Source organism: Neolamprologus brichardi, chromosome 23 (genome assembly GCF_056152115.1).
Source record: "Neolamprologus brichardi isolate AB-2024 chromosome 23, ASM5615211v1, whole genome shotgun sequence".
NCBI lineage: Eukaryota > Metazoa > Chordata > Actinopteri > Cichliformes > Cichlidae > Neolamprologus > Neolamprologus brichardi.
This window is the reverse complement of record NC_142125.1, coordinates 9,510,177-9,534,286: the sequence shown is the minus strand read 5'-3', so window position 1 is coordinate 9,534,286 and position 24,110 is coordinate 9,510,177. Positions and strand designations below refer to the sequence as shown.

General features: G+C 43.2%; 1 protein-coding gene and 1 non-coding gene across 4 annotated transcripts in view; both read right to left on the bottom strand.

Annotated features, from left to right (window-relative positions):
• Nucleotides 1-24,110, bottom strand: part of nhsa (Nance-Horan syndrome a (congenital cataracts and dental anomalies)) — a 71,632-nt gene that overhangs the window by 10,755 nt on the left and 36,767 nt on the right. Inside the window, exons 2-6 of one of the 3 annotated variants that reach the window (XM_035907548.2) lie at nucleotides 5,063-5,215; nucleotides 4,393-4,505; nucleotides 2,758-2,802; nucleotides 2,461-2,523; nucleotides 677-869 (exon numbers count right to left, since the gene is read on the bottom strand). In XM_035907548.2, coding sequence (XP_035763441.2) covers nucleotides 677-869; nucleotides 2,461-2,523; nucleotides 2,758-2,802; nucleotides 4,393-4,505; nucleotides 5,063-5,215 — 567 coding nt within the window. Of the gene's footprint in view, nucleotides 1-676; nucleotides 870-1,401; nucleotides 2,035-2,460; nucleotides 2,524-2,757; nucleotides 2,803-4,392; nucleotides 4,506-5,062; nucleotides 5,216-24,110 lie in introns of those variants that run through there. The other 2 variants (XM_006790244.3, XM_006790245.3) reach the window with 2 other exon arrangements.
• trnac-gca (transfer RNA cysteine (anticodon GCA)) lies at nucleotides 11,016-11,087 on the bottom strand. The gene has a single exon. It is a non-coding gene; the product is annotated as a tRNA-Cys (tRNA).

Below are 24,110 nucleotides of genomic sequence, written 5' to 3'. Positions count from 1 at the left end.
AGAAACAGAGGGAAAGAGCTAGCTTAGCACTATGTACAAATCAACCACCCCCATGACCTATAATGAATATGGGTACATAGGAAGGTCAGCATGTAGAACTTCTGCTATAATGGATAATTAGCCTGAAAAAGGGGGTGATTTGCTTATTTTAGCATGACTGAAAACAAAGATTAAACAATAAGCTTGGCTTTGCTAAAATGTATATAAATCAAACTACCAGCAACTCTTTCTATTTCTAATGAAATCTCTATACCACTTTTTTTTTTATTTTGAGCAAAGGAAAAATGTAAATTTACACTTTTATGGCAAGACTGGTGCATTAAATTTCCTTTATAGCATGCCGAAAATCACAAAATGATTTTTAAACACTTCAGGTTTTGTAAAGATTTGAAAATACATTATATGAGCTGTAATTACAATGTTTCAGAGCTGCCTCAAGCTGTGCGTCTTTGCTTTGTCACCTTCCAAAGTCAAGCAAGCTGGCTCCTTGTTTCCAGTCTTTATTCTAAACTTAATATAAGCTGGTTGTTGCTTTGTTGTCCGAGTGGTATCAATATTCCTATTTAACACTAAAGGAAAAAAGTTTATATGCAGGAAAAAAAAACAAAAAAACAGAAAGGTGGCTACAACTGCTGACAACTGCACACCACACCTTAGTTCAGTGATTTCAATTTACCGGTCACATTAATGGGGATGACACATGAGGTGATGACTTGGGAATTGCTTTTCATTCTCTCTTCTGGAGTGGGCAGCGGCAGAGCTTTAGACCAGTTAGTCTGCTTGTCCAGGGTGGAGGGGATGTTAGGGATGGGAAACTTAGACCGGTGACCTAGAGCCACCCCGTCAGAGTCGGGGTCAGAGGGCGCAGCCTGCAACAGATGGATATTTGCATGGTTAGATTGTTAAGGTTAGGCCAGCATTACATGAAATATGGTTTGGCAGAGTTAGAAAGTGACCACACTCAGCTTCAGGAAGGGGAATGTGCTGATTAAAGTCAGGGATTAGACTGGTATTGTCCAAGTGTTTATCTGGGAAAGAACTGAAGAGTAAATGAAGAGATTAGTGTCTTATTAATAATCTGCAGCAGTCAGTGCTCCCTTCTTTGCAGGCAGAACAGAGGTAAATCAATACACATGCCCTTCCAGCTGCTGAGTTTAATGTTGGAGTGCAAAGAAACCATTAAGTCATGGAAATGAACAGCATGCTTCGGAAAAAAGGGAGAATGGAAAGCACAAGAAGCATTCAAAGAATCTCTACGTCATGCAAAAATTAAGGTTCAGAAACCCGACTGTGTCCGAGCCTCAGGCTAATAAAAAGTTTGACACACACACACACACACACTACAGAACACGTCTTGACAGATACTTTACAAATAAATAAAATGATGCCTCCTTCACTCACAGGATATGACAAACTATAACTTCAATTCTTAGCTCATGCTCCAACATTCCAAAATTTTTCCGAGGGTCTCCTGCATCATAACAAGTGTCCAGAAATCTCTGAGAGGAAATACTTCACAGCAGCGTTCCTCAACCATGGGCCTCCTCAGACTCTGCAGAGCCACTTGTCTTTATATCTGCATGCTAAATGAATTTCTTACCTTGAGATTCCAACACAGAGACACATGTGAAACTGGGAGTGATTCTCAGTTTCAACTGGTTCCCACCTCCACAACCCGACAACCTCCCACCCCCATTTAAAGGCAACCCTCGAGCCTTTGTGCTCCCTGTTCCCAGCAGACCAATGAGACCCTGACAAAACCCCGACCACAAAAGAAGCCGGTTTCCTTGGAAACTTCTCGCAACTAGGAGGGGAAAAAAAAATCAAAGGAAGACCATTTACAGCTGATTTGTTTTGAGAACGGTTTCAGGAGTGCCTGAGAGGAGGGATGAGCGGGCTGAGAGAAAGAGACGAGGGATTTGAGAAAAAGGAGGAAGAGCGGGCACGTACGGGATGAGGGGAAATAAAAAAGGAGCGGCAGAGTTTGAAGCTCATTCCTGTCTCACGACGGGCAACAAGCACGATACTTGTTCAAAAAAGAAAAGAGAATCAAGAGAGAAACACGAGGCTGTCAGCTGTGCAGTGGGGAAACCACAGCACAGAGGGATCATGGGTAATCACAGGCGCAAGTTTCGAGAAGCCGACCCTATCATTAGAGAAACCCGGGCGGCTGTGATTGTGGCCCACATACACATTCCTCACATACTCCGAGCCCTTCATATGAACTCAAACAACAACAACAACAACAGTATGTAAACATGTGATGTGTGGGTGAAACTTTAAAGAGGTGCTCGCCTTCAGTATCGCCCCACCCTCTCCACCGGGTGGAGCAGGATGGCTACTACTGCCAGAAAGAGAGAGCATGCATTTAAAAAGAGATAAGTAGAGGTCAGTCAGGGCGGACATGTGAAATAAGGTGTTAGGAATAGGAGGACGGCGAGGGAGGGAAGGGACCAATACCTTTCTGCTCCAGGGAGAGAAGTGGCAACATTCGGTAGGGGAGGAGGAGCGGGTGGATTCGAACTGAATTACAGGGTGAAAAACAAACAAACAAAAAAGGACAAAAACACATGACAGGAATGAACATGGAGATCTTCAACACACAAACATAAGAGACAACATTAGGGAGGAATAAGAGCACTGAAATATTTGGGTCAAGGCAGGCTGGTGAGCTGATGCTGAACCAGTTATGGTGATGAAAAAATGAATAAAACATGAATGAAGCAGCACACACGTTACAAACACAGTCCCCTTTACCTGTGCTAACTGTGTCGTTGCATCTCTAAAATGCCTCTCTGGCTCCTTTGATCAAAGGAAATAAAAACCATACAAGTATTATTTAAAGGGGAATCATTATGCACATTTCCAACTACATTTTTAAAAAGATTCTTGAAAACCCTGATTTGTCTTATACTGTTTTAACTCCCTTCACCTCCCTTCATCAAGCCAACTTTCTTCTGATTGCCTCCCCTTCTCGGACAGAAGGCTTGGACAGGTGTAATGGTAATTTTTTCAGATGCTGCTCTTCATTGCACACAAGATGTCTTTTAGCATCAGGGCAATGAGAGATAACCGTCCCGTTTTAGAAGCCATAAAGTCTGTGTCAGTGATGTCGGTGGCAATGGTATCCTGCGAGGCCATAAGTTGCTGGTTTCCATGTGTTTTTTTGTTTGTTTGGTTGGTTTTTAGTTGCCATTTAGTTTTTTGCATTTTTCCTTTTGGTTTGACTTGTCAGTCACGAAAAAAGTCTTGGCAGGGTTTATGAATAAAATGACCATAATATAAAATGTAAGTCAGGGGTCTCAAACTCCAGGCCTCGAGGGCCGGTGTCCTGCAGGTTTTAGATGTGTCCTTGATCCAACACAGCAGATTTAAATGGCTAAATGACTTCCTCAACATGTCTTTGACATGACATGTTGACATGACATTTGATTCAGGTGTGTTGACCCAGGATGAGATCTAAAACCTGCAGGATCCCTGATGTAAGTGAAACTTAGTGTTTTGTAGCACAATAAGTGGACAGTTAAACAAATACAGTAGGAGAAAATATAAGGCACATCTGAATGATTTATGACAGGGAATGCAGTTGGAGGCTAACTACACAAGCAGAGCCTCAGTTGCGGTCACAGCACAGTGTGTGCTGTAATGTCATCACAACACTCAAACCATTCATATCGGTGCTTGACGCTCCTGAATGAGACGTGTCTCAGTTCAGAAAGAAAGCTCTGCATCAGTGCTAGTACGGACAGATTTGTTTCACAGTTTTTCCAGAATGGATTTTCCATCTGATCCTTTTCTGTGATCTGGAACAGGCTATTATAGCATTTATTATAGCATTTAGCTGTACCATAATATACTGGTACATTTAAAAATAAAACTACAATATTTATATAAAAATGCATATTAGAATATTATAAATAACAGCGTCATTACTAAAACACATTGGGGTGTAAACTAGTTACAACATTTCATTAGTTTACAGTCTGGGAAAGAGAGGAGACTGACCTGAGATCATATGAGGAATACCTGCTCTTACTGATGTCACCAAGAGCCAAGATTGGAAAAAAAAACTGTCTGAAACTGAGTGTTTGTCTGAGCTGTTGGCTCACAGGGATTACTTGTATACGCACTGACCTCGTTATTGGAAACTATGGCCATGGGTAGTAAAAGCACTGACCACTGGTGTGGTATATGTAAGAAAATAAATAAAAGCAGATTAAGTTCCCTTTAAAATGCAATAGAAGCAACATTTGAATATCAAAAGATGATTATTTTTCACTTATTGACAGGGATTCATCTGTGTCTATCAATATGAATTATAGTGATGGTGTCACTGAAATCAAGAAGATCTTTTAAAGCAGTTTGGATCAAAGTCGAGGACAATCGTCTCACCGTTGTTAAATTTGTTCCCCTCTGAGGGGAGGGATACATGGGCATTGGGGGCACCGGCGAGATTGCGATGGTAACTCTCCGCTCCCTGCTGCCCGATCGTCTCCTCTGGTGATCTGCAGCAAAAAAGATGTAAAACACTGAAGACCGATTGTATTTATTCACTGATATAATAAAATATAAGTGTCGAGAGGTTTCACATGCAGACCGACCCGCGGGGTCAGATTAATCTTGTTAGATATGACTCCTTGGTCAGCCATTTTTTCTGCATTGAATTTACCCAGGAATTATTGTATAGTGTTGTGCTTAAGAGTGCATGACTAAAGTGATTTTGATGAATTCATAAGTGCACTTCTTTGATGCTTGACTATTTATGTTTTTTTTAAGTTGTAGATATAGACTGTCTGTGTGAAAATGGCCTCTGAACATGCTTGTTATTTACGTTGTAGTTGCACAACATGTCCACTAGAGGGCACAATGCCTCCAAACACAGGCTGCAGACCTGCCCGGAAGGATGCACGTTATAGCCGAAATGTTTTTAAATGGCAGTAAGGTAAAAGTGAAGCAGTTTATTAACTAGGTTAATAGTTAACCTAGTTAACCACTAGTTAATAAACTGCTTCACTTTCCCTGTGTTGCAATCTGAGGAGCTGAGTGCTGCTGAGGGCCTCACCTCGGTGCAGGGCCCACAGGCTGGTTTTGGCTTGCCTGTGGAGCTCTTCCACACATTCTGGCCGTGTAGATGAATGGAAAACGTTCCTCTGCTGATGCCAGGGAGCTTGGTAATGTGCTGTCAGCTTACTCTCCACATCCAGGTTAGATACCGCTGTCAGGGAGAGAGAGATAGGTTAACAATGACAAACCTTTTCTAGTGAAATTCAACAGTGTGGTCACAGACAATCCAGTGTCATAATTTAGGCACAAGGACATCTATATGATCCTAAAACATCTCACTGAAGCACAAATTAAGCCACACCCGTGTGACTAGGTAACAGTTTGAAACATGTTGCTTTACATTGGAAGTGTGAGGAGAAATGGTCACAAAAAGATCTCAATTGAATGAGCCTTCCATTAATAGAGAAAGCTCCAACAATCAGACGACCCTCTGTGAGTAATCACTTGGTTTTGCTATTCTGTGGGAAGCAACGTTTTTCCAATCGTCTGGAAAAAGACACTTTAAATCTTAGCATCAGTTTCAAGTTCCTAACTGACTGTAGAGGCACCAGGTGTGAACTTTCGCTGCTGTAGCTCATCTCCTTCAAGCTTTGAGATGCTCTTCTGCAGATATTGTTTTTAACAACTAGTTACTTGAGTTACTATTGCCTTCAGCTTGAAGCAGTCTGGCCATTAAGAAGCCATTGTCACCCTGAGAACTAACCAAATTGTTTGCGGAGGATTTAAGCGACACTTCAAAGTCACCGTCCTTCCCCATTCTGATGCTCTGTTTGAATTTCAGCAGGCTGTCTCGACAATGTTTACATGCCTGAATGCATTCATTTGGTGCCACGTGATTGGGTGATTAGATACTTGTATTAACAAGCAGGTAAACCTAATGAATTGGCTGGTGGGTCATTAATTAGTTCATTTATTCTGTCACTTTATAGAGACCAGCTTTTCATCATAATTAGCTGATATTTCACTAGTTTATCCAACCTGTTATCTGATAACTTTAACAGTCGTTCATGGATTCCCTTTAAAGGACAATGGCTACTATCAGTCTATTATTTCTTCATGCTTCTTGTAACCCTTATTGAGACATGATGGCTGCATCACGGAAAGGCAGCTTTCATCACGACTGTACTGGACATTTTTGTGGTTAAAATGTGTGACGTCCACATTTTCTGAAACAAATGCACCTGATGAGCTTTGCTTTGTGGTGGCTTTGAATGTTATCTCCTTCTACATATGAACACTGAAGGGTTTTTTTATTTGTTGGGAGAACAACAGAGTCAGCTTAAAGCCTGAGACTAAAAATCCAGATAATCACATCCAATGTTAGCAGCACAATAGCCTGTTTACTAATGCAACGCTATCACCTGCAGCCAAACAATAGGTATTAATGCAACCTGATAGTGTGACTTTCATCCTCTAAACACTGACCAATACATGGAATAACCCCACTGCTCCCCCTTACATCTCCTCGAGTTACTGCACCGCTTCAAATTACACATAATGCATGAAGGGGCAGCATGAATGGGGAAAGTTTGAGTTCAAAAGGATGAAGTCTGGTCTTTGTGCTGGGACTTATTTGGATGTTGACTTCTTGAAGTATGCGCAGGAGTGATTCATACAAGAACAAGATGTCAAAGAGAAAGCAGCATGAGTAGATTAAAATAACAGCATAGTTTGGTTGCATGGAATAAGACTTCTTCATTGAAGGCACTGGCGTGAGATAGTATCTCAGACATCTGTAGCGAAATCCAAGTAAAATCCTGAGGATTAACTGCTGAGCTTTTGCTTTGATAGCACACAAAGACAGATCTGTCAGTCTTCTCTTACCTGCCTGACATTTCTGGGCCTGTCCTTGACCGGGCAGCTTTGCCAAATCGCACTCTGTCTGACCTCTGTGTCTGATGAGAGGCAGCTCTGGCTCGCAGTTTGCTTTGTGTTGCAGCCAGAAGTTAACTTTAGCCTCGTTCACACAGAAAAGGACACGGTCCAACTCCTGACTGGAGCTACTAAAGATCAGGAAGACCCAGCGCAGCAGCCCGACACTAAACCTCAGCCTGTGTATCCAACTTCTGCATATGCTAAGTGCTTTTCTAACATCACTATCACTGCTGTGAATCCTCTGGCAGGTCCTTTCTAAGGAACACTGCGAAATCCCCAGGAGACGCGACGTGTTTATCAGCTACGCCGACACAACCTGACGTTTTCCAGGGTGATCTAAAAGCCCTCTGCTGTGTGACCTCGCTGAACTAAAAACACGCTCTGTGTTGCGTCTCCTGCACAGCTGGAGAAGCTGGAGGTGAACTCAGCAAAGATTTACACCGGTGTGGAAGCACCGCTTCACTCGAATCTCAATGAAATTGTTTTACGCCCACCAGATGTTTCCTACCTGCTGCCATATATGACTTTGCATGCGTGTTGTAAATAAACAGCCAGGTTTAAAATATAAAACATGAAACAGTCACCTTTGTTAGCTGCCAATTTTTTTTTTATGCAGGAAAACCCCTGTAGGACCTGTATGGATAAATCTGCATTTATTATATTTATTTATTGGACTTGCCACAGATTTAATATCGGTGCAGTAATATATAACCGAGCAAACGCCCACAATATTTCAGACGTGGAGCAGATGATGCTTTTGGTGTGTAAATTATGGTGAAATGAGGAGCCCCCTGACACTGTTTGTCAGCCTCTCCACTCAGTGCTTCCCCACTGAGCTGTGAACTGTTGGCCTTGCTGTGACACCCTCAGTGTCTCACAACACACTAAAAACCCATTTGACAACAATAGCAGCCACAACTAGGACAAACACTGTGCTCTCATCATCTGACTCCATTCAACCTTCCCCGTTTGTATCGTCCTCCAGCTAAAAAACACATCAGTACTTCCTTTGACCTTGCTCGCTGAAATCTTGGTTAAGTGAGGCTGTGTTTGTGCGCCAGAGCACGAGTTCATTAGAGGCCTTTAAGAGAGGTTTTCATGGACACAGAAGTCCATATGGGCAAAGCTTTTAGTGCTAATTTAGTGGTCAGCTGTTGCCCCCAGTGAGGCCTAAGAAAACACATCAGGCTGCAGTCATCTCATTGACCTCTTGGCAGCTTTCTCTTTGTTTCACATCGGGCTGATTGATTTGCAGCATGGCTATATTGAGCCAAATGAGCCACATGGCCTCCGGTGAGAAGAAGAAGAAGAGGAAAAAAAAGATTTTGAGGAGCATTTCTGTATATTTGCGTCGTTGCTTGTGGCATCTTTCTGTTAACTTTCCTGGCGAGGTGAAATCACACTCTATTATGTGCACTGTGACACTGCCTATCAATCTCATCTCCACCTCTTCATTTGCTGCAGGATCATCCCCCACTGCACTCAGCCCTGCAGGCCAGGAGAAGAGGGGCAATGAAAGCCTGCATGCATCCCCAGACTGCCTCTGCCTTGTAATTTTCTCAGTTTGGCTCAGACAGGAGCCAAGTCAAAAACCGCCTCACACCTACGCTCACACACCTACAATTTGCCAGCGGCCTGGGAGGACAGAGCCGCAGGTCTCAGCCATTAGGTCACACGTAGAACTTTAGAAAAACTTTAAATCTGAACTTCTGTACATGCAACAGGCAGACAGATGAGCTTGCACATTGCTGTTACAGTTGTGTGTAATTTACGTGTGTGAATCTTTGATTCCTTTTTTTCTTTGGGGTTACTCACGCTGCAGGACAAGTGTAGTGTGTGGGGAGCGTTTGGGTTTTTAACACGGTTCAAACTAACCGTGAAAAACAAACTCTTCATCATCGCGTCTTACATCTTGTGACAAAGTGTGAAACCGCTGTGGTTGACATGCAGAGCAGGAGCGAAGTGGGAGGTGCATGCAGCTCAATTAAAGCCTCAGTAAATTATACAGTACCTTGGGGTGTGAGGGCGATGCAGCATCCCAGAGCCATGACAATGCACGGCGGTTTAAACTCACTTTAAATCCGTCACCTGAACAGGAACTCTGCGTCCTTCGCGACTGACGGTCCCTCGGCCCTACTGACCTACAGCCCCTCTGCAACATCTGCTCACACTCCACCCCCATGTCCCCATCCCCACCCAGTGCAGGGTACAGATGGCCCAGCCGTGCCCTGACTTGGAGACCACTAATCTGTTTATGGTGTGCTATAGGAGGAGAAGAGTGTTAATCCAGACCGCTGAAACAACACCGACCGCTTAACCTACAATGAAGGATTGCGGAGGGTACGGAGGAATGCCGAAGGATGCACGGGACAGTGCATGTCCTGAACTTTTGTGTTAAATATTGCAGTTCATTCTTTAAATAAATAGTTTAGATGCTTTGAACTACTCAAGCACAATACTTTCTAATCAAATTTGTTAGTGAAAGCAAATGCAAAGCATCTAAAACTAGATGCATGGCACTCACCTGAAGAAAAAGTAAACAGACCAAACTGCTGGGAGACTTATCCTTTCATATTTTTTCTGTAATCAAAAATCAAAATGCTCCAACGTAACACCTGCGATTATTACAGAAAACAACGCGGCTCTCCCGCTGAGTGTCCAGTCAGCTGCTGGAGAAAGTCTCCACTGAGGTCTGATTAGGAAAGCACAAAGAGTAGAGTCCCAGTGCCAGTAGGAAAAAAAACAATAATACCCCTCTCCCCAGTAATCCGCTCTGAGCCCAAATCCACCCAGCTGATGGTGATGTCGCTGCCGCCGCTGCTGACCAGCTGCGTCAGGTGGGACACAAGATTGTTGACATTCAATAAGAAACCAACAGGCTAGCTGAGGGAAGCTTAAGTTGCTGAAATGTTGCTGATTATAAGAGTGATGAACAGGAGGATTAATGGCAGAAATATAGCATAATATTAACCAATTAAAGAGCCAGCTACTTCTGGCTGCTCTTATTCACAAGAAGTAGCCAACGCAGGCAACTCCACATGTTTGCTTTTGCAGGTTTTTCACACTGCTTGCCCTTCCTGATGCAAACATAAAGGGATTCGTGTCTCCTCTTTGGATCAAACCAGGGACCTTTTGCATATTAAGTAAAATGTAGAAACCAGTAAACTAAAGGTCTATATAAGAAATTAAAAAACCAGTTAGAATAAAAAGAGCCTAAAAATACTAGAGAAATTTAAAAAAAAAAACACCTGTGAAATATTTTGCATCTATATAATCATAAACAAAGCAAAAAAAATGGCGTGTTTTAATAATAGATTAAACTGGCAGTCCATTACTTTTCGACAGTGGGTATTACATCAGACTCATTTCCAGTTACATATTTGGGGACTATGTAAAATTTTGCTTTCTATTATTATAATTGTATTTAATCTTTGCATGATTCACAGTTATAATTGATCCATATTATAATCCATCCATATTTATCTTATACTGGGCCCTGGTTCAGCCCTTCAGTTCATCTTCTGTCTGAAATACAGCCCTTTAAGCTTCACAGTGAAGCTGTTTGCTGAAATGACCATATAAAGATATTCCCTCTCTGACATCACATGGGTACAACAGTAAAAAAAAGACTATCTGAAACAAGCATTTAGAGCAACCTAACATCATCTGTAGACATGCTCCCTACTGCATAACAGATCTAACGTCATAGCAACGGTATATACCTAATTGCTTGTGAGAGCCAGCCAATCAGAAGAAAGCTGGCTTATACTGTGGCGAGCTAAAACTGTTTTTTCAGGTTGGGGATAAAATATTTAAGATGCACAAGGTTTATTTTTGAAGTGTGAATCGGGTGAAGCTACTTTAGAGTTCAAGAATTAAAAAAAATAGAGTTGTCCTTCTAAATTAACCTCCATCATTTGGTGTTTTGATGATGGTGGTGGACACTCCCACGGGAGCCACCCAGTGAAGCCTCATGCTCTAATGATGGAGGCATTTTTATGCTGAATAACAAAAGATAAAGGTGAACACTCAATACTGTTTAATTGGTCCAATAGCTTCACATATTTGCAAGAGCGAGAGAGCATCTGGACTTGAACCAGAGACCTCTTGATCTGCAGTCAAACGCTCTACCACTGAGCTATACCCCCACAGCAGGGCTATGTTCTCACTGTAAATGTGACCCAAGCCTTGCCAAATGCCCTGCACAGTATAACAGCCCCACGGTACTGGTGACTCCCCACAGACCCTGGATCCTAGATTTCCCATAACTGCACCATGATTGCATCTCTGAAGCACTTTTTTTTAAGAGAAAGCTATTATGCTTTTACTTACTTTCTCTTTACCAAAAGGTCCAAATAATGAGGCTCACAGGGAATACATACCACGACCTCATTATCTGGAGGTTTGGCTGAGTTTAATGTGAGCATTCAACACTGGGACAGTTTATATATGACAGAAAACTTTAAAAAGCATAATAGGTCCACTTTAATATTAAACTCCAAAGACATAAAAGCATTTTGAGGAAATCTATCATGTTTAATCAGTCATAAAAAAAAGAAATGGGTATGTGGTTATATTATACATAGCAAAAATTAGCAGAGGGAACCTTGTAAATGAAGTTGCACTTACTTTGCAGCTTAACTGAGCACTCTTCAATACAAGCCTCATTTAAACCACACACAGCACTTTGTACACATACTCTAAATTGCCTTGGGAGCATTTAGGTTCAATCCCTGGGATTGAACCAGCATCCTTTCAACTAGAAGTCACCACACCAAATATATCCATAAGAAAAGAGCCCTTTGTGCTTTCATTTCCCTGCTTATCCACTTGTCTCACAGTCTTTGTTGTCACTGCTGTAGAAGGTGTCACTTGCTTTTAAAGCAAGGGTAATGTGGTAACTGTCCAATTTAATTGGTGTATTTAGCGTGTAACTTTTAAGTGGCCCTTGGGATCGTTTCCACTCTGACACTGGACTTGCACAGACTGGTCATAGTTGAGACTAATTCTAGTACAAGTAACTGAAGGTGTTCCCATCTGTCTCTCTTCCTACCACACCTATTCAAACAGGCGCTCCCTCAGCTCACCTGGAGCTTTGATGTGGGCTCTGCTTGGAATGCGATGCTGGGAACCAGGAGGTCCACAGGGGGGGTAATGAGCCGTTTTTGCAGCCCGATGCTGCTCTCGGGTGCCTGCAGGTACCACAGCAAACAGCTGCTGAGCAATAATCAAACTGCTGGTTGACTTCCTAAAGTGCTTTACTGTCCCTCAATATGAGTCAGCTAATTATCCGGCTGAGAAACGAGGAATACGCCCATCAGGATCACGATTCTATTTATAGTCCCATAAAAGTGACATTTCAATCTACCTAATCTGTTCTTTAATGACATCACCACGGCGGGAAAAGCACGGCAGGAGTGCGAAATGATTCCTGATGAATTAAAACGCACTAAAGTCTGCTTGCGTTTCTTGACTTGAGGTCAGCACGCAGGGGTTGGCAGCGCTGCAAGCCCACACACGAAAACTCGTCTGGTGGTGAAATGAAATCACACGTGTACTTTCAGGAGACGCTGCTTTAGATTTTGGACCAGCGCCTGGAGCACCAAACTGTCTGTCTGCTTGTGTGCCAGGAGGTACAGTGAAGGGTGAAAATGAAGGGAGGGGGAATCCCATCAGATATCACAGTTTTCCATTGTAAAACGTTAAAACACATGACCTCATGATAAACCTAATGTTCTACTGAAGGCAAATAACAAGGAAAATGTCAGAGCGAAGTGCATAAACACACAGACGACCATACCAGCTTGGAAAGCCCAAAAATATATTCATCAACAGGAAAGAAATTTCAAAACCACAACCCCAAAGCTTCCCTCCTGCGATACAATCCTCAGCAAAGCTATAAAGTTTCTGAAGTTTATCCATACCCTAAACGCACACACGCAGTTCTTAAACCATGCTGGTTAAGAATTATTTGGAATAATATCTGAAACTCTGTTGCTGCTGAGCCGAAATCCTCCCGAAGATCGACGAAGGCTCAGAGTTGTAGAAGAGGAGCGGTGCGCGACTGTTTCCTCAGCTGCTTTAAATTACCACTACAAAGTCTGTCGGCAGGCTGCGGTGACTTTGAAATACTTTCCATTTTGAACCCTCCACAGCGCTGCACATCGCAGGGTAGGCGTGACGCCAACAAAAAGATCTCCCTCTCTTTCGAGGGAGACTTTTCTGGTGGGGAAAGGAGGAGGATGTGTTGAACGTCTGACGTCCTCAGAAACATTTCCTTTGTAAACTTTTCCAGCTTGTGTAATGTTCACGAGAGTGTGCGGCGTGTTTTACAGCGCGGTAATGAGCAGGCAGTTTTGTGAGAGCGTCACTGCACATTTATGCGACGCTGAATCCAGACAAATGAATAAATAGAAAGGGTGACCTGGGCTTTCATATCAACAGCAGATCAAATGGCTAAATGAAATGCGAAGGCAGTTGCTTATAGTGAAAAACCTACAGATAATTATACTTTTGGGAAGTTTTAGCAACTTTTAGCTCATTACTTTGGTTTTACAGTCTGCAACTTTAATGCTTTGCTCTCTTTATGGTGTTTTTGCCAGTGTATAGCAAACCCAACAGCCCACCGGGTGTGAGTTGACCTCCTGTCAATCCTACTGCTCAATGGATGTAGGCTAAATCATGCATTGTTATATATGAACGACTTTAGCCATTGCTGGTCTCGCAATAGCATATAATGTTTTCAGATCAACTCCCTGGTGTTGGAGTTTTTGTAGTGTGATTGCAACAAGGCGAGCAAAACCACATTCGTGAAAAATCAGTTTCATGCTGAAATCGCTGAAACCCATCAGCTGTGATTTGAGAACATAGCCCAGGGGTCTCGAACTCCAGGGCTCGAGGGCCGGTGTCCTGCAGGTTTTAGATGTGTCCTTGATCCAACACAGCAAATCTAAATGGCTAAATGACCTCCTCACCGTGTCTTGAAGTTCTCCAGAGGCCTGGTAATGAACTAATCATTAGATTCAGGTGTGTTGACCCAGGGTGAGATCTAAAACCTGCAGGACACCGGCCCTCGAGCCATGGAGTTCGAGACCCTTGACGTAGCCTCTGGGTTTGAAAAGTAAAGCCATTGCATTCTACTTAGTGGCCAGCAGGGGGTGAGCACAACAAAAACTTCAAATTACATGAAAGTCTATGGAAAAATGACCCTTTGGTTCACTTGATTTATTACCTCATTAAACACTTTCGTGATTAATTTATGTGATCAACTGTTAGTTTCAAATCTTACTGAATACTACACAATGCTCATTATGTAAACAGTGAGAGTGATATATATATATATATATATATATATATATATATATAATAAAGATGGGCTACGCTTAGTGCAAGCATCAGTTTCTTTCTTTTAACTTCTTATTTTCTCACTCTGACACAGTATATATAGCTACTGTATTTTTTTTTAATTAACAAAAGAAAGCTTTAGAAGACTGAACTAGAAGAAAATGTTTGCAAATCTACTTATATAAGATTCTAAGCAGAGATTTAAAAGCTAAACCTGCAGTTTTAAACCTCCCTCTTATTCCACTGATCCACCAAAGAGCAAAATAAGTACATCTATCAAAGTGCTGCTAAAGAATGACAACATCCAGGGAGAATCCAGCTCTTGCAGCGATGCGGTGCAATCAATCCTTAGTCACGCTGAACAGCTCAAACAGCACGAGTGGGAGTTTCCACTGCACTGTAATTAAATCCTGATTTACACTTATCAGGAGCAAAAACAATGATGAAATCATCTGGAATTTACCGTCCGCAGATGTTCTCTCATTAAAATCTTGTAAAAAAAAAAAAAAAACCCAAACCAACTCATTCATATTAGCTTCACTTCGAATCGACTCTCACTCTGTGTTGTGAATATTTCATTACCCTGCCCTCGCCATACAACCTGACCCCCTTGTTTACAGGCGTCCGCTCTTTGACTCACAGCTTCTAAGCGATGAAAAGAAAAGCCTCAGTATAACAAAAACTGAATGAGAGCAACTCCCAGCCAGCAGAGATGGGCGATTCATTTTTCTCTCCTCTACATGCGCTCTCAGCGGGGTCGGGAGAGGTCAGAGCCGATGCATTCAGCAGCCTTTTACCTCTTGACCTCTAGACACCTCATTATTATGTCTGCATACAGACTGTGGGGTCAGCTCACATCAGCAAACACTCAAGTAAATCACCAATTCATTGGCCACTTGTTCACAGCCTCGTTGCTGACTATAGATATTCAGTTTTCAGATGCTTAGTGATAAAAACTACCCATTTCTACATTTTTAAACTTAATAGAAAAGCAAAAAAACACTGAAAAGTTACAAATATAAACTATTTAAAAAAAGTAACCGAGCAGTTCCTTAATGCACAACATAGGGGAAAATGTGAAAAACACATGTAAGAAAAAAGTAACAGCCTATATTTTTAAGTACACTTAAAATTCCTTCAACCTTTAAATCAGCAAGGAGCTCATTTTACAGCTCTGCCCTCCTGATTTGCTACAGAGGCCTTCGGGAGGCTGCAGCACGCCCTCTCATATCACATCATTTAACGGTCTTTGAGGTCACAGCTGACTCCTATTGGGCTGTAATGGCCCTCCCGCTGAGCTTGGCACGGGTTCCTGCTTTCCCTACACCTTTGAAGTACTCACACACTCAGACTCAGCAGAGGAGGAAGGGGCGTTCCTGGGCTGGTCCCAGCTGAAAAGGCTCTCTGGGTTTCCGTAGCCTCCAGGTCCACCTGGCCTATTAGTCTCGCAAATTAAAACATTCGCCCTTTGACCTCCTGCTTTTGTTCCAAAAAGGAGCACCCAGAGAAAGGCGGGAGTTTTTGGGAAGAGATTTAAAGAACAAAAAGAAAAACTCATTCCCATCTTTACTGGAAGTAAAGGTAGTGTTAACCACAAGGAAGAGGATAATGAAAGCCCCTGAAGTCAGAACAAGCAGAAGAAGTAACCTGAGCAGCCTCGGCACGATCGGCTCTGTCAACATGAACCAGAAGGCTTACGGGAAAACGGCTGCATTCAAAAAGGTGAAACAAAAGTGTTTTTTCCTCTGTGGTTGGACAGGACGAGCGAGGAAGGAGCGAATTTACCTTTCCACATGCACAAAGCCAAGAAAAACAAGACGGGAACGAGAGATTAACCTGTCAACAGGCTGCACATTATGTAATTTCAATACAACTCCACATGCATGACAAAGCAACATTAGACATGGGAGGATGTGTTTAATTGAATCGTTCCTTTGAATATTTAAACGTGCGTTACAAAATGTGTCCTGGCAGGGCCCGCTTAGGAAGGAGGCAGCTCACACCTTACAAATGGCTTGGACCAGACCACTACGCCAGCAGTCTATCACAAGGTTGACACTCCACCAGAAATTCAGATTCAGAAGACTTTGTTCATCCTCGAGGGGAAATTGAGAGACTGACCTTGCCGACCATACATACAATACACAAACATCACATTGGGGAGACAGGTCAGGCTAGGTAGCGCTGGCCGGTCGACCACACGAGCAGCGACCCGGAACTGAACTATGGAAAATACACAACGTCAGGAAAGACAAGGAGAAAAAAGAACTCCCCCCAGACTGAGCTCCAACATGGAGATCACTTTGAGAACAGAAAAAAAACGAGGTAACCGCGCTAATGCGTTGACGCCGTGCTGCCCTGCGCACAGGGCGATCCGCAGTAACTCGCTAACGGAGATTTGCCCCATTAATGCAGTTATGGCGTTAACGTCCTTTCAATGAGATTGACGCTGACACCACTAATATTAAGTAAACTTGTTGAGGTACCCAACCCTCCAACTCCTTCCCTCAGCAGTGGATAGAGTATGAGAGGAACTAGCATGCCCACAATCTTTGCATCGTCCTGTCTTATAGGTACCAACCAGGTCTGCCAGCCCCAGAATCCACAGTCAGTCCCCAATGAGACCATCATCAGGCCTAACCTGCTGTTTCATGATCAATAAAAGCTGTTTAATCACATTTGGAGACGTGGTTCCTGCTAGTAAATGAGGAAAAAAACAGTAAATTGAAACATTTTGTTTTGCTTTTTTTAGGACTTTTTATCAATTTTCATTTCTTGAGGGATTGATGGCCTGCGGTGCAAAGGCAAACACAGTGCCGTGTCAGTCATAATAGCATGTGTGTTAAGAGTAAATAACTCTTTCTCGTGTCATAAAACAGAAAACTTGCAGAGTCCTGTCTGCACGCTGCCGCCTGCCTGACCTTATGTGTCTCGTATAACTGTTTCACGGTCACACTGGCCCATATCTGCGTTCTGCTTTGACTGAAAGGCTGCACACTGCTTAGTGTTTAAAATTTAAACAAAAACCAGCTCCTGGCGACAGAAGCGCATCCAGTGTGTTGCACAGCTGCTCATTTATCAGCTCAGTGTATGACAAGCTGAGGGGTCAGAGGGTAGAAGCCTACATGGCACTACAGTTTCAGGTCACAGGCGGAGCTGCAGAGGTTACGGAAACACTCGAGCGATTAGAAACTTACATGCGTGTGCATGTGTGTGTTCGGTATCAGCGAGGGCAACAACCTCAGACAGTTGGAGAGTCGCTTTGTAACCTGGCACTAAAGGTACGCAGGAATATGCAGACTGTTATGTAAGTGTCTGAATAGCTTAATCGCAGAAGGTTTTCACCACAGTTTCCTGTGTAAACACTGAGCTGTGTGAGCCTCAGACTCTGGTTTCACCGGTTTACTGGCATCACTCGCCGCTCACATGGAGCACAATAAGCAGAACAGACAGAGTGTGAAGGGAGAGCAACACAACGAGGGGAAAATAGGAAACCCTGAACGCAGACACGGAGGAAGGTGTGGTTTGGAAAGAGATGACGAGGGCAGATTTGGCGCTGGACGATCGCAGTGGAAACCTCTGTTTAACAGACAGCTATGGTCAGACTGGGGTCAGCTTTGTAGGAGAGTGACCTGCGGGAGTCTCAGGGAAAGTCATCAGGAGGAAGCGGCATTAGGCTGAGCTGGGCTGACCCTCACACATTTCTGTCTGCTGGGAATCAAATCAGAGAGAGAATACATCGGCGGCCCGGCTGGTCCAAGACAAACCAGTCGCTGGCAGGATGGATGGATATGCACAGAGCAAACCCAGCAGGCCTTAGAGGGAAAACAATGGAGCACCAAATCCTGGCGGCTTCCAGCACCACACCCAGAAAGCCCCCAAACCCACAAGCTTCACCAGGAGGTGGAACTATTTAGAGAGAAATAGCACTGCTAATACAACACAGTGTTTCCCACACACAGACTTTCCTCTGTGGTCCTGGGTTTTGTTTAGTTTTGTGCCATGTTTTGATTTAATTGTCATGCTGTTCTCGTGTTCACTTTTTCCTTGTGTCTTTAGCCTCCCTTTGTCTTTCTCTCCTTGTTTCATTCCGCTTTCTTTCTTGTTTCCACCTCCTGTTTTATTTAAGTAATATATTTCCTCTGTGTCTTCATCTCCTGTCTTTCGTCCTTTCTCTGAAGGCCTAATTGTCTTCAGTTAGGAGTGCATGCCTCCATTGTTTAAATTCCTGATATGAATCGGCCAGTGCAAGTGCACTTTTTATTTATTTTTGGTCTTCTCTGCAGATAGCCACACACTTTGCCGTTTTTTAAACTTGTACACCTGCAGTGCAAGATTGCAGAGTTGTGTCAACGCACTTTGCATGCAGCTTATTATTGCTGTTATTTGTTCTCTCAAAAAATCATCATCTTTTTGTTTTTTTTCCCAATCCAACATAAGGTTGCTGTTGGCCGGAGCCCATCCCACTTGTTGCAGGGTGGGAGCTTTGCCAGGCTGCCAGTCCATGCCACGGCTACCACACAGAGTCAGACAACCTTTCGCGATCGCAATCACAGCTACAGCCAAGTTACCCTTACAGGGAGAACATGCAGTCCCCACACAGAAAGGCTCCACCAAGCCAGTGGGTTCAAACTCAGGACCTTCTTACGACAGATTAACCACACCACCACTGTACAGTCTGCATTCATCATAAACTGTGTATTGCTTTTAATTTAGTAGGAAAGCTTGGGCACAAAGTCCTTCTAAGAGCAAGTCGCTCAAGAGTGGGTGAATGTTGATGTGGATGGATGTGGTGGGTAGGGATGGGTATTGATAAGATTTTCACGATTCCGATTCCATTTTCGATTCTGTTTAACGATTCGATTCTTTATCGATTTTTTTTTTTTTTAAAAAAAGGAGAACACTAAGGTCACTTAGCTTAGATCTTTGTTTTATATCTTCTCTTTGAACAAGATAGAAATTTAGGAGTAACATGGCCTTACAAACCCAACAGTGAGATCTTAACAGATCCAACCTACGGCTCTTCAATGGGGTGTCACAGGGTCCCCAGGAAAAAAAATTGTGAATGTAAAATAATAAAATAAATATTCTTCTGTAGCAATTACACAAGAATATCCAATAATGTCCCTGCCTACAATTAAACACATTCACTTACCGAAAATTGGGAGCATCTGCTGTGGCAAATGGGTGCAAGCCTTTTACCACAAACTTAGTCACTGCTCGGTGACATTCGTCTATCCTGGCCTGAAAGGAGACGCTACCGGTAGACTGCAGCGAGAACTGCCAGCATCTGAGCCAGACTCTGTCTGTCTCATCATGGTCACCTAAATGCACAGTAATGGCAGGTTTTGTAATAAGGCAGATCGCGCTAACATAATATGCACTGTTAGTTGATTATTTACCTGCCGTATTAACGGGAGAGGACGTGCAAACGTTACCGCTGCTGCTGGGTTGAGATTCACGAGTCCGGAGCGGAATTAAAAACACGACATTCATTTAAGGTCATCGCGTGTTTTGTGAGCAAATGCTTTCGCATATTCGTAGTGTTTCCTCCCTTAAATGAAATATCTACTTTGCAAGTATTGCAAGTTGCCCTGTTGTCATCCGTTCTCATAAAGTATAACCAAACTTTTTAGCGTTTCAGCTGCCATGTTTCCTGCCAGGTAAATGACCCTCCGCAACGTGGTGACGTCATTCGGGGCGACTGGAATCGATAAGGGAATCGTTTGCAAAAATGGCAAACGATTCCAAGGAATTGAAACAGTGGGAACCGGTTCTCAACAAGAACCGGTTTTCGATACCCATCCCTAGTGGTGGGTACCTCTTCCTCATTTCTTTCCTTTGTTCATTTAGATAATTGTTTCAGTTATTTGTGCTATATTTCAAACAAACATCGGGGTTTTTTTGCACTTTTTTGGATATTCCCAAACACCTTAACCAATTCCAATTCCGTTTCAGTGATCTCCCTCTGGGAATCTTCTGACATTTGTGAGTCCTTAAATTGATGCTGTGATTATTATTCCTAGAAATTCAGAGGAGTTTGGGGTTACAACATAGCTAAATGCCCAGTAATGGCTCAGTGCAGATGCTAACAATATTAGAAATACAGTCAACCAAAGTAAAACCTTTAATTAAATACATCTTTACTTAACTTTAACGAGTAGAGAGATAAGTTGAAACGCTCCCTGCTTCAGCTGTTCTTTAACCGTCACAAATCCAATCCAATCACATTCACTTCACCGAGAAACATTTTCTCCAGACCAGCGTGTCGCCCACTCGGAGCCCCACCCCGACTCTCCCAGGACACACTGGGATTATACCACATGTATCTCTCTATTGTCGGCCAACACAAATATTCAAACGTACACTGATCATTCTGTAAAGCAGTGCCCAGCTGTGGGAGTGTGCGCGCGTAAGATTTCCACTGAAAAAGATCGTGCGTGTTTACTCATTAACACAGCGGTACGGAAAGCATCAATGAGCTGGAGTGGAAATCACAGCTGGGCTGTCAGCGCCACACTGACACCTCATACTAACTCGTGCCAGAAGGTTTCAGAAAGGATGCCATTGTGTGTATTATTTTAAGCTTTGCGTCTCCATGGAAATGGGCACATGTGCACGGACACGGGTGCGGTCTCTCGCAGCTCATCGTACCTCAGCTGCGGAAAGGAAAGTAAAGCCCTGCAGTGAACCCTGAGTCCTCTGCAGATGTGTGTATGCGCAGCAGTGGGAAATATTAACTATCAAACATACAAGAATAAATTATTTGTTTGGGATTTACAGGCCCAGATGGGTTCCAGATGTACGTCAAGTGTTAGGGGTACTTACCTATTCGTCAACGGGAGAATAAAGGCAGAAAGTCGGGGGGCACATGAAAAAGAAAGAAAGAAAACACATTAATAGTTGATTGCAGCAGGATATTAGAAGAACACATCTTGTTATAATTGAAACTATTTATTCAGCTCAGATGAATCTCTAGAGGTGCACTACTGTAGTAGCAGGGTTGTTTTTCATTACATCGGGAACAATCCTGCTTTGCTTCTCCTGAGAAAATCTTATCATCCCGAACAGGAACCAAACATCTTCACCTCCCTCTAATCTCTACATGCGTGCTCCCCGGAGGCTTTCTCTTTTGCAGAACTTTACAGATGCCAGACCTGCCGGGCTACGGCTCACGTGTCGGCAGCCTGGCTCTGAATGCTGCCCTGTCCTGAGGGACTTTCCTGAGAAAAATAAAGAAGTGGTCCCGGGTAAAGGCTAGAAAAGAAAGTAGGCCTGACTCTTGAATAGCCTGCTGCCCCCGGAGGGTTCGTTCATGTAAGTGCCTCGTGAATGGCAGGCCGGAGGAACAGATGCCAGGAAGCCTTGAAATCCTGGCGGTCGCTGGTTATTATGCTTCGTGGGACATGCACCATCGAGCTGAAAGAGCAAATATTATTTGCGGCTAAAAAGGAGGAGATAAAGAGCATCCATGCCCTGTAGAGTTGCTTTTATTTGGTCCGGCCTTTTTGTCTTTTCTCTTATAATTCCTGCATGCTGTGAAGTCTTTTCTAAGGACATATGTCTCTTGTAGCTCTTACGCCCTAACTTCTACTGACCTGCAATCAGCAGCATTTTGGTAATGATGGGTCCCGTTGTTATGACATGATGTAAAATTAGTGGGTGCAACCGAACACATGGCACCCGTGACACACTCTGTTGGGCGTGTGGTGACAGTTTTACGCAAGTCAGAGTTCTCGAGAATACCAGCTACTGCGTTTGTTTTCCCCCTCAGACACATGGAGACATCTCCAGCAGAAACAGGAGTATACATCATGGGTGTGTCCAGCAGGCTGGAAAAGTACGTCAAACTGGTTCGAACTTAAAGTCCCCATACATGCTTCTTAGTTTCATGTTGGCCATGTGGGTCGAGCAGTTAAGTTTTTTAAGCCACTCAGATCTCCAAACACACATGCCAGAGATTGATCAAAAATAATGGAGGTGTTGCAACTTGTTCTGTTCTTTTAAAACAGAGAAAAACAAAAAGACTGATCTAAAAGGCGACAGCTACATATCTGTGTGTGCGCTTACTTCAATGACATAAGAAAACAGGCAGCTTACCAAACCAAACATTATGAAATCGGCAGATATAATTCAAAAGGTGCTTTATACAACTTGCAAGCTGCTCACCTGACAAAATCGAGAGGAAATTAAATACAGAGCCCTTGTATGCACACATCAATCACGGTGCCACATGGTGAAATCCCCAGGAAACTGCTTTACACTGATTTTCTGCTGTGGATAAATTAGCCTAGCATTTTTCATCTGTACAGTCCTGTGGAAGCTAAAGTACAACCTGTGATTCAATAGGTAGTAGCAGCATGACTTTTTCACCATCTCACATCACTGTGGGGGAATTCTGTCCCACTCTTCTTTACAACATTGCTGAGGTTTGTTGGGGAATTTGTTTATGCGCAACTCTCTTAAAGTCCTGACACAGCATTTCATTCAGGTTGAGGTCTGGACTTTAACCGAGCCATTGCAACACCTTGATTCTTTACTTTTTCAGCCATTCTGTTGGTGCTTTTGCCAAATAATGCTTTTATGTTCGCCATGTCAGCCATAAAAGTAGCTTTAGTAATTAGTTTTCACTCTTAAATCACTTTATGTATAAAATTAGAATGCTTAAGGTAAAATTTCCGCGTTCCCTGGTAGATAGAAAATAAACCAATCTGACAAATGTTTATTTATATCGTTTCTGAACATAGTATGTCGTCTGGAGGCTGTTTTTATTCCCCAGCTCAAGTTTCTGGCTTCCAGTTTGGTTTGAGTGGCTGCATGTATGAGACCACCAGCACACAGCAGAGGTGAAAAAGAGAAAAAATGAACTTCATCCAGTCAAATGTTAAATGGTGTTGAAATTCCGCCGGATGACTTTTCTCAACAGACGACAGTGAAACTGATTCCAGTAAAAGAAGCAGACCGCAGGACAAGTGCGACCAAAGATCGAGATCAAACCAACCTGCTTCTATGATGTCACACTCAAAACTGCAAAGTCTGCACTGATGCTGAAAGTGTACAGTAACAGTTTCCAGCAACGAGACAGAAATCCAAACTAAAAGTGAGCTGCGAAGCAGAGAGTATGCAGCAAAGATAATAAATGACCCTGAGCGAGGCCGAGCTGTTATCGCTGATTGTGGAGTCTCTCAGGCCTCCCAGTGGAAACACTTCAGCGTATTTCCTGTAATTTTACGCAGGTTCTCTGCTTGATCAAAACACACAAGCAAAACAAAAAAGAAAAACGAGCTCATTTCAGGAAGAGTTGAGCACAATCATAACAAGCAAGTTGGACTCTTTCCCCTAAAGCACCTGTGGGAGCTGCAGCCAAGCAATAAAAACATACAAGCCCTTAAATCTGCTCTACATCGCTTTGGAGTTCACAACCCTTGGAGAGCAAATCGGGGCTGAAAAACACGACAACTTCTTGCTCTATGCCGCTGCTATCGATGCTCCAGACCCCGAGAGTTTTATGACTGAAAGACGGGGAGGAGCGCCCACTCCAGCTGAACAAACAGCTCGTGCAGCGTATTGCAGTTTAGGTGTGTCTGTCAGAGAGGCAGATATGTGTGAGGATTTGACTGTCAGCATTTCAGCATACCAGCACTACTGATGACACACAGATATGACACAGGAACACAGACAAACACACTTTACATGCAGGACAGCTGTAATTTAGGACACCGAGGTGGCGATGTAGAGCGCCATCGTGATTATAGGCAGCTTACAAATGGGGATCTCAGCCTCAGCTAATGTTTGAGCCTCCATACTATCAAAGTCAGCCATGAGCA